The 18,355-nt window shown below is 32.9% G+C and overlaps 1 protein-coding gene across 1 annotated transcript in view; it reads right to left on the bottom strand.

Moving 5' to 3' along the window:
- The window catches only part of LOC132732737 (guanylate-binding protein 1-like), a 44,003-nt gene extending 32,614 nt beyond the window's left edge, over window positions 1-11,389 (bottom strand). Inside the window, exon 1 of the mRNA XM_060719227.1 lies at window positions 11,302-11,389. Coding sequence (XP_060575210.1) covers window positions 11,302-11,330 — 29 coding nt within the window. The 5' untranslated portion in view covers window positions 11,331-11,389. The remainder of the gene's footprint in view (window positions 1-11,301) is intronic.
- Window positions 11,390-18,355: the final 6,966 nt, after the last annotated feature.

The following is an 18,355-nucleotide window of genomic DNA, read 5'->3' as shown; positions in this document are numbered from 1 at the left end:
ATATGTATATAGCAAAAAAAAAACAAACTTAAAAAATCTTCTTTGCAAAAACCCAAATAGCTGGAGTTTACATATTAAGCATGAAACATCTTCTAGTGAGTGTCTACAAAGTATGTTCAAGTAAAAGCCCTGGGGTCAAAATTGGCCCCGCCCCAGGGGTGTCATTGGTTTTAACTATATGTGTATAGTAAAAACTTAAAAAATCTTCTTTTAAAAAAACCCAATCAGCTAGAGCTTAGATGTTTAGCATGAAACATCTTCTTATGAGTGTCTACCAAGTTTGTTCAAATAAAAGCCCTTGGGTTAAAATTGGCCCTCCCGGGGGGGGGGAAGGAGGTAGATCATTGTTTTTCATTACATGTGTGTAGTAAAAACTTAACATCGTGAAACATCTTCTAATGGGTGTCTTCCAAGTTTGTTCAAATAAAAGCCCTGGGGTTTAAACTGGCCCCGCTCCGGGTGCCTTTATACAGGTGAGCGACCTCAGGGCCATCATGGCCCTCTTGTTGTCATTGTGTATGACAAACAATAAAAGTATCTTATCTTACATCAAAATACAATATATGTAACAGTTATAATTTTTAATCAGATGTGGGGAAAACATTTTTCTGAAGAAAAATTTAATATAAAATTCTCTTTGGTCTGATTTCAATATTAACTATTATAAAAAGTACATATTTCACCAATCATATAAGAAATTAATTCTTCGCAAAATAAATGTGCTGAGAGCAACATTGAACCACAGTTACTCTTAAATTTACTTTCAAACCTTATTTCTAACAATAACCTTGTAAAAAAAGTCATGAGACCTTGTTAAATCAAGTGTCATGCCTAAGAGCATTCACACAGATAATAACAGTGTTCAAATATTTGATCTTGGTATGTATTGACTTTAATATCAGTAGTCTCAATATTGAGTTAAAATAAAGAATAAATCCAAGAATTGAGACTGAATCTGGTGGTCCAGAAAAACCGGGATTGTCTTAATTCTGGACCATGTAACTATTGACATAAAAAACAGAAAATTCCGTTCTTTTAAAAATGGTCCAAACAGCGGGTTGGTCTTAAATCTGAGTTAATCTTAAGTACGGATTCTACTGTACATTATATATGTATTCATTTCCCTTTTTTGATACAAATGATATTGGTCAAATCAAATCAACTGCGGTTCTCGCAATTCTCTGGAAAGGAGTATCAATAATATGCATTTCTCCTAAAAGTATCTAAGTATCTAATGAAGTCATATGCTGGTTCACAGTTTGCGCCTTGATCCGGCTTATTCTCTACTTCTTTAATAGTTATTTCTATTCAGCTGCCACATACCTGTACTAAGTCTGATCTTGGCAATCTTTGCCACATGACTCTCTCAATTACAAGAAGTGTTCAAATATGAATGCAGCTGGGTCATTTTTAGAAGTGCTTCACAAAAAGCTTTAAATAATTATCCCAATCCTTCAAAATACTCACTAGCATGTGATGTTCAAAGTTTTAGTCTTTATATCTATTTCTTAAATGCTTTTTCATAATTTTTCCGAGGTATACTGTTCAGACTATGGAAAATATCCGAACCGATGTTTTTTCGTGTTTGATATTTTCTTCCAGCAAGGTGTTTTTTGAGCCTGGGAAATAGGAGAAAAAGTCAGATTGGACAAGATCTGGCGGATAAGGAGGGTGAGAAAGCTCGACAACTTTTTCCTGTTTCAGATATTTTCATACAATGGCCGCTTTGTGTGACGAAGCATTATCATGCAACAACCTGACACAATGGAGACCAGTTGCTGGTCGACTGTTTTTGAAATATTTCTTGTATTTATGAAGGATCTTGTCTTTGCTAAACTCTTTTCATTTACAGATTTAACCTTTTGTATGGCAATATGAATAGCAGGACTTTGATTGGTAAAGAAAATTACATACATGACCGTTTTGTCGCTCATGTTGCGTTTTGCTACGCAAGTCTTTGACTTCTTTTGGTTTCCCATATTTTGTTATGAATTTGTCGCTCGGGCTCAAAAAACGTCATTGATGATATTTGCGAAAGATCGATTGTTGTATTTTGGGACTTGTTTCAACATTTGTTTGAAGATTCTTATCCGAGCAAGTTTTAGCTCTTTTATAAGGAGATGAAGTATCCATCTGGCACTTATCCTTCTCATTTTCTAAATCACCTCTGAGAACTGTTTAAGAAATTCATACAGAGATACATACCAATGCATTTAGCTATATAATTTGTTGTAAATCTTGCATGTGTAGCAATTAAATCCTTTACTTTTTATTTTTTTTGGGGGAAGTTGCAGTTTTCGGACGGCGTGTATGAGGTGCATCTTTTACTGAATCCACACCACTTTTAAATTTCTTACATGGAAGTTCATTGTTCACATAAACTCGACCTATTTGAAATATTGACAACCACTGAGCTTTTATTATTTGTAATTGTACCGTATTATATTATTTGTATTTGTAATTGTAGCTTCTAAGTTTTGTTTAGCCGGAGAAATGACATTCCAATGATCTTTCGGCTTTCGTTTCTTGAAAAAAGAGATAGTTATGTTATGCAAACTTTGATAAATTGCTCTCTATAAACAAGATCTGTCAATTCATCTATTGATTTGCAGCAGCGGTCAGTTCTTTCCATCTACTAAAGTACCTATCTAAGGAAACATAAACTAGTTCACAGTCCTTATTTTTCTGACACCAATGAAATACTTCTTAAAAAAGAAAAAAAATGTTGAGAGAGTTTTAAGTGACTTGTTATAAACAACTATATTATGGATAGAATATTTTGACCTACATGACATTGAAGATGATTTCTATTTGAAGTTTGAATATGGGTCATGTGGGGTAAAAATATAGGTCATGCAGCCCCAATATGGAAAAAATTGTAAATACTCTAGATGCTACTGTTTCGGCCCAAATACCCTGGCTTGAAACAATGTTTAGATAATGTTTATCTCAGGATTGGATATTCGTCATCTGGTGTCAAAAAATAGCTCACACAGTCAACATTTGGAAAAAAATCTTGTAAACACTATAGAGGAATCATTTTCAAGCCCCGTATCAGGAAAGATCGTTAGAAAACTTATTTAGATACTTTCCAGCTCAAGTTTGAATATTTGTTACCTGGGGGCAAAAACTAGGTCACACAGCCAAAATATCGAAAGACGTTCTAAACTCACTAGAAGCATCATTATTTTTACAAGTTGTGGCAAGAAACCACCTGACAATAGAAAACAATTTGTTTATAATAAAAAGAATGGTTATAACGTTAAAAAGTATGTCAGTAATAAGTTTTTGTCACTTGTGTTGAGAATCATATGATGTAATTCTTCAGAAAAGTGTTGTAGTAAGAGTTTAACAAATGCCACTGTCGGACAGCGCCAACGCTTGACTCATTTTTACTTTTTTTCTAAAAGCAAACACATAAACGGTTTAAACAAACCTTAGAAAATAAAACTTATCAAAAAATGACAACTTATGCAAATTTTAATGATTCAATGATCGTAAATCATTTGAAGCTCAAGGTCAATTCAACGTTTTAGAAAGTCTTGTCCAAAAGGTTGTTTTTTCAAGTATGATAGTTATCCATTGATACAATACCAAGTTAAGCCACTTATAGCAATTATCAGTGAACATTTATTAATTTGACAATTTAGGTCAAGCTCACATATAAGTCAAGGTCAATTTGAGTTTGATATACATGAATATGGAACGCCATAGCTGCCTCGTGTTGTTACATTTCGTTTTATTTTTCCCTAAAAGCGTCTTATTATGTGTAATAGAAGTGTTGGCTTGCCAACATTTTATGGGAATCTATCTTATCGAAGTATTATTAGGTCAAATATTCATTTTATCTTGTCAAAACGTAGTGCTGACTTGTCTAAACACTGTCTTATTATTTCAAAATGTCATGTTATCATGTGCAAATCCGGTGTTAACATGCCGAATGGAAGTCTGAATATGTCTAACATGTACGCCATCTTTTCTATTAAGATTTCAATTTGTCTGAACAAAGACTGGTATAAATGTGGTGTTGAATTGTCTTGAAATTGTCTTATCATGTCAAACAGTAGTGTTATCGTGTTGGAAGTTGATGTCATCTTGCCCAAATGTGATCCTGGTATGTTATGACACTGTTGTTGTATTATGTTATACTGTCGTTTTGTCTTGTCAAAATGTGATATTGACTTGTCTAAACACCGTCACATTTTGTCAGACTGCCATGTCATTGTGTTCAAATTCGGTCTTATCTTGCTTAATGAATGTCTTTTATGTCAAAATAACATGCTGTCTTGTCCAACTGTGGTGGTCATTTGTCTAGAACTTGTCTTATTATGTGAAACAGTAGTGTTATCTTGTCGGAACTTGGTGTCAACTTGTCAAACTCATGTCTTGTTATGTCGGCTAGTAGTGATATCTTGTTCAACCGTTATATTGACCTGGCTGAGTGCTGTCCTGTTTTGTCAAACTGTTTTGTTGCTTTGTATGAGGTGTTGTTATTCTGTCTTATTGTGCCAAAGCACCATGCTGTCTTGTCTAAAACTGTTGTTATCCTGTCTAAAATATACTTATTATGTGAAATACTAATGTTGACTTGCCCAAAAATTTTGTTTGTTTGTTTTGTTTGTAATATGTCAAACAGTATTGTTGACTTGTCGAAAGCTGGTTTTGATATATCTTAACACTGCCTTATTTTCTCAGATTACCATGCTATTTTATCCAAACTTTATGTTAACCGGACTTAACACCGTCTTATTATGTGAAATAATGGTGGTATCTTTACAAATTATGATTATGAACTGTTAAAACGCTATTTTAATTTGTCAAACTGTCATGCTATTATGTCCAAATGCAGATTCAACTTGTCTATCTTCCTCTTATTATGTCAAATAGTCATATCATCTTGTCGAAACGTGGTGATGACTTGTCTAAAATTACTATCTTTTTGTCAAATTGTCATTTTATTTCGCCAAGGTTCGGTGATATTTTTACATCGTCCTTTTATGGCGAAGAATCTTTTTCTCCTTTTCAAATGTTGTGTTTAGTAGTTTTATGTAATACAATGGCATTGACTTGCCAGTTTATGACGTTAGCATGTCTAAATGCCGTCTCATTATGTCAGATAATCCTGTTATCCTGTCCAGATGCGATGTTGTCAAAATTTAGTATCATGTGACCAGAGCCCGCGCGGAGCGATAAAAGATAGAGCAAAAAATATATCGGGACAGTTTAGCAAAATCAGACAGCGCTTTCTCAAGACAGAAGTAAATTTGAAAAAATTTACACAATTATTAGACATAATAAGACTGTTTCTGTGTTTTACAAGAAAACATCAAATTTCGACATTATAAGAAAACGTTTAGACAAGTCATTACAACATTTCAACAAGATACCGCAATTTTTGTACTTGATAAAACTGAGTTTTATCCAGTCAAAACTGCTTTTTGACAAAATAGCATACAGTTTATCATAATAAGGCATGATTTAGCCCAGTCAACACCCCATTTTGGCAAGATAATACGAATATTTGATATAAAAAGACAATTCAGTAGTGTACGTTGGGAAATGACACAATAAGACAATGTTTAGGCATTTAAATACCGTATTTTGACAAAATAACATGGCAGTTCGATAAAATAAAGCTGTGCTTTTACAAAACCAAATTTCGACAAGAGAGCACTACTAATTCAAATGATCAGACGGTCTTTTGATAAAACATCTCCACAATTGGACCAAATAGCGCGACATAATATGACACATTTCAGACAAACCAAAACAACATTTTTGACATGATAACACTACTGTTTGAAATAATTTGAAACAATTCTAACACAAGTCAACATCACATTTTTTAAGAAATAAGACTACTGTTCGGTATAATAAGGCAATGTGTAGACAAGTCGACAAATTACAATGGCATTACAACGCTTATATTTGACATAATAAGACGCTTTCTGGGCAAAGAAATGTAATAACATGAGGCAGCCATGGCGTTCCATACATGAAGGTCTTATCCTAAAGAATGTCGTATCTTAGTATGAAGTCAATCGATTCAAAAATAAGTAGTTAAACTCAGTTATAGCACAAAAAAACTAGAAATGCTTCCAAAGCAACACTTCACTGTTTGTAAATCTACTGACTCTAAGTAAAATATTTTTGGCTGCGCACAACACATGTTATAAATTGCAAATATTTTACTACTTCAATTGTAATAAGTCTACAAATACTGAATAAATCCACAAGCAAACCGTTCATGACTAAATTTACTGATTAACATTCCTGTTAACTTTCAGGAAACCAGCTGAAACACCTTTTGAGCTACGCACGAACAATTTGAATATTACAAATTTATACTAAGTCAATGGAAAAACTCTAACGGAACACACATTCCACACACAAAACCCTAAATACACAGCTTCATATGTTGATTTACATAAGTGAACAGTTTGCTGATTCTAGCTCAAGCACGTTTAGTGGTACACATGACACAGCATTTTGAAACGGGATTTACTTAGTCAAGGGCAATTAAGCTACTCATTCTGAATAAATATATAATCAAACCTCAAGGTACAAAACTACACAAAATGACCAACATTTCATGTCTAGGATAAATATTGTTTGGGTTGGGGGCTAAGCGCAAAAAAACACAACAACAATATAAAAATTGAAAAAAAAACTAATCTAGGGCAATAATTCTACAAATAATATATAAATGACCAAGCAACCCTACAGGTACATAACTATACTTGCTGACCAAAATTTCTGTAAAGTTTCATGACTCGGTCAAACACGTTATTGCCTACGCGCGACAAAAGTTTAAAATTGCAAATTTTAACTAAATCAAGGACAATTACTCTACAAATACTGAATGAATCCACAATGAACGGTGCACAAGTACCCATGCTGTCCAACATTTCTGTCACGTTTTATATCTCTAGGTCAATTTGTTTGAACTACACGCGACGCAAATTGAAAAGTGAAAATTTTTACTAAGTCTTACTAATTTTTACTTGAAGACAATAACTCTCATAACAAAACTGAAATAAAAGTCAAGGTCTGTCTGCCTATCATTAAACAGTGTACAAGTTTGAAGACAATCAATTCAAAAATAACAAAGTAATAATCACTATAATAGCAAATTAAATTAAATAGAAAATCAAGCACAATTTAGACATTTGACCTTAAAGGTCAAGGTCATTTATGAATAAGGTCCAGATTAGTCTGTTCTAGTTGAAGGTTTGTCCCAAGGGTTGTTGCGACCATGGATGAATACAACAGACTTAACTCTTAAAAAGTTACGAGAAACATTTAAGTTTTAGGGACGGCAATGGCAGCGGGTACGCCAGGACGACTGTAACAAAACCTCTATTTTGTTTTCAAAAACAGTCGAACTAAAATTAAATGCTACACACTCCGAGAGTGCTTTCCCTTAACTAAATCATTTAATTTTTCCAAAAACTCACATGATCTTAAATCATTTGTTCATCAAAGAATTGACATTCACTTGTATAAACATGTAGAGAAGAAATAAACTCTTTTGTAAAAAGATCAACAGATAAAACCGTATGATTATTCTGACTGCTCTTAACTCAACAAAACACTTAGCTGTTATCACACAAGATGGATAATTTATAATGTCTCTTTTTTATGTATCGAGTGTTCTTAATCTTAAATCGAAATCATAAGTCCTTTCCCTTCACAACTTATATCCTAAAAGAATAGTTCTGTAGAAACCATGTTCATCTTATGATACGTCCACGTTCACTTTAGACTTCTGAATATATGCCACAGGAGCATGGCACGTGGGCAACCCAGGTTCTTTTCCATACAAAAACGTGTGGAATTTCTTTATTCCAAAAAAAAAAACAAAAACCATTGCAAGACATTCCATTGCGATAACCGAGTAATTTCTTTCTCTTTTGAACAATTTCATACTTGCGTAAGCTATTTGAAGAAGACCGTTTTAAACCGTTGAGGAAGTGCAGTCTCAACTCCAGTGCCTGAAGCATCGCAATGCAAAAAATATGTCTTTGAAAAGTCTGGAAGTCATTGGTGATCGTGTCAATACTTGCTTTAATGTCGTAAAGGCCTTTCTATGTTCCGGTTTCTATACAATTTTATTTTTATGTCCTTTCTTCGTAGGGTATGTCTTTGGTGTCATTACTTGTGCAAATGGAGCAATGAATTTTCTGTAATATCCAGCTAAACCAAGAAAAAATCTCCGTTGCTTCTTCGACTCTTGTCGTGTTGAGTATCTATCTATACTCAATATGTCATCAATATGACCGGTAAATGATATACTTTCAAATCCAACCAAACATTTAGAATGTTTAATTGTAATCTTAGCGTCTCGTATCTTTTCGAACAACTATCTCAACATTGTTATATGTCTCTCCCATGTTATAGTACATCGTACATCGTCAACGTAGTTATCAGTATCATTTTCCTCTGAAAGAAACTGTCACATCCTTCTATTATATGTTGCTCTGAAATTGACCATTCCAAATGGCATCTTTCCAAGTTGGTAACTATCTTCTGTTGTAAAAAATTCTTGTCAGATGTCTTGATTTTTCTTCATTTACTGTAGGTATTTACCAAAAACATTTGATAAATCATTTTTTTTGCAAAGAACATATCATATTTTAGTTTTGCCATCCTCAACATTACCCGCATGTTCTAAAACATACTTTGTTACATAGTTGAGTCGTCTGAAGGCAATACAAAAGCGGTTTGTATTATATCTTCTATTCTCTAAAATAATTGGAGAATTATAATAAGAATTTGCTGGTTTAATAATGCAATATCCAAGTGTTGTTTTAATTTCATCCTCTATCGCTGCCCTTTTTGAGTATGGTATCGTATATTGCCTTACACGAATTGACGTTTTTTAAGTCAACTCAATCTTGTGAAAATCAAAGTCTGTAGGTCCAGGAATATCAGTACAAATATCCTCAAATTCTAAAAGAAACTTATAATTTTTGTTTTAGAGATAACTGATCATAAACATTCACATTTCTGTATGTCTATGCACAACGTAAATTACTAGGTCTGAAATATTTTCATTACCATCAACCCTAGTATCATTTTGACTTCTATTACAGCTACAGTAGCACTAATATTATCTTCTCGATCTTCGTTTTTCTTCATAAGATTTATGTAGTACACCCAACTGTATCACTTTCTTTTATTTTGTTGTCAAATGTGTTTACTGTTTCACTTAAAACAAATTGACTTTTTTTTATTGTAACAATAGTCTATTGTATGTTGAAGGAAGGAGCAAAAAACTTTTTAAGACTTCTTGGTCGTGCTTACTTATAATAATGGCGTGTGAGCCGCTTAGATTAACTCTAGGAATTTTACACGTTTTTCTAACTTATTTCGTGAATCTAGAACATACTCATACATATTGCGTGTCTCTGGTACTTATGTTCATATTTTATTTCATTGCTTGCATTGGACCTCTTACAGTCCTGCCATATAATAACTCTCATGATGTGAACCCTACACTTGACTGATAATCTTCTCTGTATGTAAAAAAACCGCAGACAAATATCTGTTCTTTTACACACAATTTACACACAAAACGTCACCGCTTGTGTATTAGAGAGTTAAACGTAAATACCTACAACACAAGTTTATCATATAAATGATAACTTTACACTCAACAGTTATTTTATATAGAAGATATTTGTTTGTTTTGCATGTACGATCGAAATACATTTCACTGAGTAAATAATTTATGCAATATTTTCACCACGAGTTAGTAATTATCACAAATTTAATAACTAGTTTTCACGAGCGCAATATATTTTGTATCTTACATTTTTCACTGATTTTGCCGCTTAACATCATGTGTTCTTCTCCATGACGTCATCACATGATGACGTTATAGTACCGATGTTTAAATTTAGTTCTGTAGTTTTTGTTACATTTTAACGCGATGTATGCAATCACTTGCTTGCTTCTCCTAAAGAAGCAGAATTTACATACGATGGAATTTATTCTTGTTGATAATTCCATTTACATATGAAATATCATTTTCATCTGTATTCTAACATATTACGGCTACAGTGCAAATTATCAAATATAATTTCACTGTGAGAGTTATCAAGTATAATTTTAACTTTCCGCTGCAAAGCATGTAAACATTGTTTTATTTTACCAATAGATCGAAAATAATCTGTCAAAGTTTACCAAACATTTTGTTTTGCCAGAAAACATTCTGACTGAAAGAATATATCTTGGAAGAGCCCAAAAGTGTCAGGATAATGGCTCGTGAGAATACTATTTTTAATTCTCACTCGATGCAGTAGAATTTCATTTTACACACAAACAAACAATTATCCTGTATATCTTTTTTATTCATCGTTTTTTCTCTCTCTAAAAATAGGTTTTCTGGAAAGCCCACAAAAGACGCGTGCTATGACGTGAGGTCAAACCATGTTTGTTTTCTGAGAAAACGTTGGACAATTTGAAAATAAACGTCAAATGAGTCTATTTTAGTTACTGTCTTTATATTTCTAAGGTCATTTCGAATATAGCGTGCCAATACGCTCATTAAAATGTCGAAGCCAAATAATTGAAAAAGTAGACAAGTTGAAAAATTTCGATTTCCGTCGAATTTAATGGCAGATTTAAAATTCCATATAAAAGCGTTTTATAGATTATATAATATAACAGATTTGTATTTTTAGCTGGTGAATGTGATGTGATATGTACCGAAAAGCATATCACGTCATATTTATCACCTAAAAAGTCTATATTTGTATAATATGTAAATGTATAGAGAGTTTATGTACTTTGAAATATGATATTTACACTACACTTCAGAGATAACGTTTCGCTGTAGAGTAAATAATTGATCGTTGTAAAAATATAAATCAACAGATAAAGCCGTTTGGTTATTCTATGCAATACTTCTTTTATGAACATCTTTATTATTGATAATTATGTTTTGCTCGATGATATCAAGCTCAAGTTTGATTTTTGGTCAGTTGGGGTAAAAAACTAGGTAACACAATTCAAAGATGGAAAACCTTATTAACACACTAGGGGCTACAGTTTCCGTACATCAGTGATCTAGGTAAAAACTAGAAAACTTTGATCCACGTACTCACTTAAATGTACTTTTACTTCAGTTAGTTTATCGACACTCTTTTAATCAATGATATTTTGAATTCACTGACTGCATTATTATAATAAAACACAAATCAAGTTCGAGAAAAAAAATCACAATATCATAACAAAATGTACAATATTACCAACCCTATAACAGCAATCACGCTAGAAAAGAAACAAAAAATTTACCTGGGCTTTTTTTCGATCTTGTCGGCCATGATGAGTGTAAAAATGAAAGTTGGGTTTTACCTGACATAAACAGAAGTTACCCATAATTCATTGTGTATGACTGAGATTTTCTGCACAACGCAGTAAACAGTTTTCAATATTCAAACTTAAGGTGATTATATCTATAATTTGAGTTAAACGAAGAAAGTTTGTATAAAAGCGTTTAAAATGATATAAATAGACCTTTTTACAGTACGCTTTTTACATAGTTAAGAATGATGCATTTCGCACATGCGCATTCTGTATATGGCAAAAACGCAATTACGAAAGATTATATTTTTATCATAATTAAAAGCTTTAAAAGACGTATTTCAAGTTATGTCATCAGAAAACAGAAATTTTGGATGAATTAAAGTGGTAAGCACATTGATATTTATAACAGATATACGAAAGCGAGACTACTTATTCAATGACCAAATTACCCATACATAAGTCCTCTATTTAATGTTTCATTAGACTACTTTTTCATCAGTTATTTAAATTAAGACAACAGAGTGCCAAAGATAAATTTTTATTATCCCGTGCATTACATAATATTACACAACTTATATTGGACACTTCCTGTGAATAAGTAGTTTGGCAAGGCGAGTGTTAAAAAAGAATGACACGTGACAGGTTGTTATTTGCCAACTAGTTTACAATATGATTCATCCGGGACGTTTTAAAACCATGACATAGTTAATCATGCAAAATTATCAAAAATCGTAATCAGGTTTTGTAATACCAATCTCATCAATGTTTATTAATTTTGTGAAGTGACATAAATTGTGACGTGTTTTTATATGTGTTAGGAGGAGCCGGATAAAATGTGTGTTATTTCACTACCCATCTTAACATCTCAAGATTTTGAAAAAGTATCTAAATATATTTATGTGACTTAAAATTTTCTGTTTGGCATTACAGTCAAGTCGGATAAAGGATAAAATTAGGTAAAATGAAAACTAAAACTGTTATCGCTTGTTCTGATTTTATTTATTTTTCAGAATTAGGATTAACCTAGATTTTGTATGTTATAGAATTTTAGGCTTTATATGAACTATTTTAAAAGCAACTACATTGACTTCTTAACTTGATAACAATTATATTTCCACATTTTTTACAACAAGTATCCCAATGTCAGGTCCGTGATCGTACGGGAGAATTTTTAAACAACAAGTTTTTCCATGCCTTTTAATGAACATCGAGGCCATAAAGCCATAAAGGTATCTTTAGTGTTTTTGTTAAAAGCTATTTTATACGATTTTCTACTTTTTACCTTAAAATAACTCGGAATTGTATACGAACTTCTTCTACATTTCTATGTTGGGTGATGCTCTTTTTGCCCTACGCAGATTGTGCGTTCATGAGAAAATACTACCTGCGGTCATTTGTCATAGCAACGGACCGCGCCGTGAAAAGGTCTTTAGTGTAAGTTCATTTATAAGTACATGTATATTCAAACTAAAGTTATAAAGATGTGTCAATTGCCTGTAAGAAAGAAAGTTTGATATTTTTAAGGCAGAGGCAGACCAACTTTGTACATAGAAGATATTTTCGTTTACACAATGCATTTTTATTCATTACACACGCAAATAAATAAAGTGCTTCAATGTATCCATTAAAATTAGAACAGTGTCTTTTGTCCCTTGTATATCAAAGAACATAACTTGAGATATATACTGGTTGGTAGATTTAATTTGTAGTGGACAGGATACACAGTACAACATCTCAACTCAACATAATACATTAAGCCCACTTATGGATCAGACTCTGTAAATATTTCTGTCACTCACACTGTGATATTAGCTGTCTGTATTCTAATTACAATACCAATTCCTCAATGCTTATTAATTATTAATTTCTAAAAAAATAAACATAATGTACAAACAATGACCAACAACTTCTGATAACACTAAGAATGACATCAGGTGACGTTAACCTTCCGAGGGAAACGTTATGGTAACTGGTCAAAGGGAGATAATCACACAAATTTAAGATCAGTAAAACAAGGTCGACAGAGTAGTCTATGTTGGAAAATAACATTAAATTAAAAATATCACTTGAATACAACTATATAAAAGAAATTCTTACATTTATGACTTTCCATCCTGTAAGAGATTATATAGTATGAAAGCTAAACATGTAGAAGTATGTCTCATTTTATTGTTTGGTAGTAATTACGTCTAACTGACACAGCTGAAGTCATATGGCGACTTTACTGTTTGAGGAAGAACACCGGTACCCCTCTGTGCATTGCGTCAGGCAAAAGCGGTCACCAGAGTAAAACCACCGCCGAGACGAGAGAATTTCAAATTCTTAATTGGAAATCTATTTTTTTAAAGGAACCAGGTTAGAATACCCTTTAGGTAGTAAAATAAAAAAGTTAAAATTATCATCTTTTTCTATATAATTATACACAAGAGCGATCAGTAATCACATGTGTCGCCTCATGATGGCCAATTTCATGTTGGGACAAATTTTGTGACAGACGGACAGTGCACAACTAGACTTGGTACTGATCATTCCTGTAAAGTTTGGATAACATTGCACCAGTAGTTTATGAGGAGTTGTCCGGACAAGCTTTTGTGTATCTGGCAACACACAGAAAAAACACCTTTTTATCAAAGGGCCATAACTCGGCCAAAAATCATTCAACCGGAAAACCCGTGCAAAATGCGCAAGGACTTAAGCTACAGATCAATCCTGTAAAGTTTCATTGAAATTGCATTAATGGTATAAGAGAAATAGTCCGGACAAAGTTTAAATATAAAAATTATTAAAGGGCCATAACTCTGACAAAAAACATTGAACCAAAAAATGATGACAATATGCACAACTAGACTTGGTACTGATCATTCCTGTAAAGTTTGGATGAAATTGCACCAGTAGTTTATGAGGAGTAGTCCGGACAAGCTTTTGTGTATTTGGCAACACACAGAAAAAACACCTTTTTATCAAAGGGCCATAACTCGGCCAAAAATCATTCAACCGAAAAACCCGTGCAATATGCACAAGGACTTGAGCTACAGATCAATCCTGTAAAGTTTCATTGAAATTGCATTAGTTGTATAAGAGAAGTAGCTCGGACAAACTTTAAAATTAAAAATTATTAAAGGGCAATAACTCTGACAAAAATCATTGAACCGGAAAATGCTGACAATATGCACAATAAGACTTGGTACTGATCATTCCTGTAATGTTTGGATGAAATTGCACCAGTAGTTTATGAGGAGTTGTCCGGACAATTTTTGTGACGGACGGGCAGACGGACAGACAGACAGACAGACAGACGGACAGACAGACGACGGAGAAGTGGTCCCTATATGTCGCCACTACTCCATAGAGGCGACACACAAAACATCTAGGTATAGAAGCTCAAATAACCTTCCCGAAAATGACATGTTGTGTTTTATTGATTTTGCAAGTTTCTTCAATTAAAAAAAAAGGTTATGATGTCAAACATTAACTGCAACCGGAGAATTCAAAGTGCCACAAAATGTTTAACCTGTATTACAAATTCAGTACAATCGATAACCATATATACGTCCGCCGCCTTTAAATAAGTTATGTCAAATTGCTGAATAATTTGGATAGTGTGCGGCGGCAAAGCAAGGAGTTGTATACCTTTTTCGGTCTTTCCCGAGGGAAGTTCATGACAAGTGTTTTATGGTGATAATCACCAAAAAAAATAATTTACTGTGAATGTTTCGAGGACTTGGAGGAGATTTCACAAAAGCTTCTAACCACTTTTGATGAAATGTTATGTCGACCCTGTTTTTTTGTTTGAAACAAGTATTGCTTGCAAAATATTTGAAACTATAGATGTGACTACTATAATATCACATCTTATTTCACCTATTCCTAGGAATTCTAAACGGTGATAAACTCAGACTAGTTCATATTTCATATCCTAGATTAACTCTTGTACAGCGTCCACCGGAAAACATCGAAAACGAAAGTAAAAAGGTGTACGTCAAGTTCACCCGAGGTAATGTTTCAACTTATATTTCCATCATAACTTATATACATCATAACTTAATCGATTTTTCCAAACTAAACAATTTTTGGAAGCTGAATAAATCTGGTTTTAGACAAGTAGTTGATTTTTTCTGCAAATTAAATACTTTTTGTTAATTTGGCGATAAATTGTAGCGTATTTGTTAGCTTTTTCAAACGGTGTTGAAATTTACCACAAAATCAAGCCCAACACACATTTTCAGTATCAAAATCAGACTTTAATACAGAATGTAGTCTTCCAACTACTTGCATTTGAGTGGTCACCCATGAACTCGAGCTGCTTTTAGCAAAATATGCGAACAACACTCGTGCCATGTACACAGAGTGTCGCACGGTTTTGTATGGGGTGTAGATGGAAAACTGTTAGCGAGTGTACTGGGTGTAATAGGTAAACGAATGCTATTTTCTGCAAAAAAAAACGAGAAAAAAAACATTAGCATGCACGTATACTGTTCAGACACTGGAAAATAGCCAAACCTTGATTTTTTGGCGTTTGATATTTTCTTCCTTTTAGGTGTTTTGAGCCTCGGAAATAGGAAAAAAGTCACAAGGGGCAAGATAATGGGCTCATAAAAGTGAACTCACTTCTCACCCTCAGTGATGATAATTGCGAAAGATCGATTGTTGTATTAAGGGAACTGTTTCAACAATTGTTTGGAGATTCTTACCCGGGCAAGTTTTTACTCTTTTGTAAGTAAGGAAACATCTGATAATTGTATGAGCGGTTCATAAAGAGATTTAAACGCATTTAGCTATTAACCTAGTTGTAAGTCTTGCATCATTAGCAATCAAATCCTTTACTTTTTCAACCATTGTTGGCAAAATTGCAGTTTTCGGACGGCGTGGATGAGATGCATCTTTTACTGAATCGACACCACTTTTAATTTCTTACACCACCGTGTGACAGATGAAAAAGAAAGTTAATTATTCCCATAAACACGACATATTAAATATGTCTTTAGCCTGTATACTAAGAATACAGCGTTTTTGTTATATAAAGGACCATTTTGATCAGTGAAAGGAGATCTTTTCCCAACCATTTTAGCTTTAGTATACACGCGTAGCTAGCGTTAAGCGAGTTATTGTGAAAGCCAGATTTAACTGATTTACACATGTATTGTATCAATTGAGAGCTTACACAACCATCTATGCGAAACATATTTGAATTATGATTCGTGCAAAACGTGATTGAAAGCGAGATATTGGCCTAGTTGCAATCATATTTTAATACACCTCGTATAGTATGCAACCTTTACGTAACAAAGAGGATATAATGCCATCCAAATGGTCCTTTAAATGACAATTGCTAATATATTGAATTTCAGGCAGGGCAATAACAGCACGTGACAAGTTGGAGCAGATGATAGGATTACCATTCAGTGAATGGTTACCGATTACAAGAGTGGTCCTGGTATATTATGTAATGCGATTGTTTTTGGTGAGCGGAAGACATAAATGGGGTATATATCGGACGTAGTTGAAAGGATGTGAATGAAGGAGATTTACCTGTTTTGTTACAGTCAGTATTTAAATATATGTTGTATTATATTAATGCACATGTGTCGCAAATTCATCTCATATCTGTTAATTTCATTTTGAGGTTTATAATATTTCATTACTTTGTATGTATGTAAAACAAAAAACAATGTTTAGAAAAAGAAGCTATAATGTTGTTGTTTTTCAAATGTTTTCAAATGTTATTCGCATTAATTTATCAGCAGTTTACCAGCCATTTTCAAGTAACTCTTTTCTTTAAAAGGGGTTGAATGTCTTCTTTTTTTGCTTTACTGGAGTTTTATGTCGCCGACGTGTTCATATTTTACTGTTACGTCCAAATGATAGTTATATTTATTAATAAAAATCTAGTAAAAATTAGGCTTGATTCATTTCTTTTGACAAAATATATCATTTTTTATAAACAATGTTAAAAAGTTCTTTGATATGTTTTGTTGCATAATATGTGGGCTATGGATATGTATCAGTAACTTGGACCATATGAAAAATAACTGCGGGCACGCATTTTAATTACAATTGTTATTAAAGTCAGTGTAACGGGGAAATGAACTATTTTGTTTGATCTTACCAATTCTCTCCTTCATGCTTTGGCGTACTGATCAAGGGAATTGACCGCTGCAAGTAACCAGATGGTCTCCCTTTAGAAACGTTGATTCTTAAAGATCAAAACTCTGCTTAAAGGTAAATACGATATACAATACAGAGATATAACACAATATTATGATGAGTAGCAGGCTTTGGATAATGTCAAAATGTATATGTAATTTATTATGTCTCAAGTAATTGCATGTAATGCACAGGTGTTGTTTTGCATTTTTGCATTCCATGTTTAACTTATTGAAATTTTATGCATTACATTGGTGAAATAAACTGTCTGCATTACTTATTTAGTAGACTGAATTGTGGATTAAACTGAAAACTTACTGTCATGTTCTCTTATGTTTATAAGAATGAATATAACGGAGTTCGCAAAACAAAATGCATCAGCAGCATCTACAGACAATGAGATAACTTTTTAATTTATAAGAAATCTTGAGTTTTGCAGTTTACAGTTTTCAATAATATGGAGTGTATTATCAGCATGTGCATCATCTGCTGCCTCTTTAAATTTCATTCGAAAACAATTCAGCTAACACCATGTGTAAATGGTAACCGGAAACAAGAATGGTCCTGGTATGCGATGAAATGAGATTGTTTTTTTTTTGTTGCCAGAAGAACAAAATCCATATTCTATAGGAGTATATTTTGGACTGCGAGCAGAACTTTTGAAATATGAATGGAGGACGTTAAACTGGGCGTTTTTTGAAGCATAAACTTGTGTGTTTAATTAAGTCAGTAATTACATATATGTTGTATAAATTCATATGTGTCGCAAAATCATCTCATGAAATTTTTATTTTGAACATTTATAATATTAAGTTACTTTGTATCTATATCAAATAACTACTTGTTATTTCGAATAAGCTATACAGTGTTATATTTTTTGAAATATTATTTATATAAA

Source organism: Ruditapes philippinarum, unplaced genomic scaffold, assembly GCF_026571515.1.
Source record: "Ruditapes philippinarum isolate M1 unplaced genomic scaffold, ASM2657151v2 ctg1110_1_1_1_1, whole genome shotgun sequence".
In the NCBI taxonomy this organism is placed as follows: domain Eukaryota; kingdom Metazoa; phylum Mollusca; class Bivalvia; order Venerida; family Veneridae; genus Ruditapes; species Ruditapes philippinarum.
The sequence above is the reverse complement of the archived record's forward strand: the minus strand, read 5'-3'. Positions and strand labels throughout refer to the sequence as shown.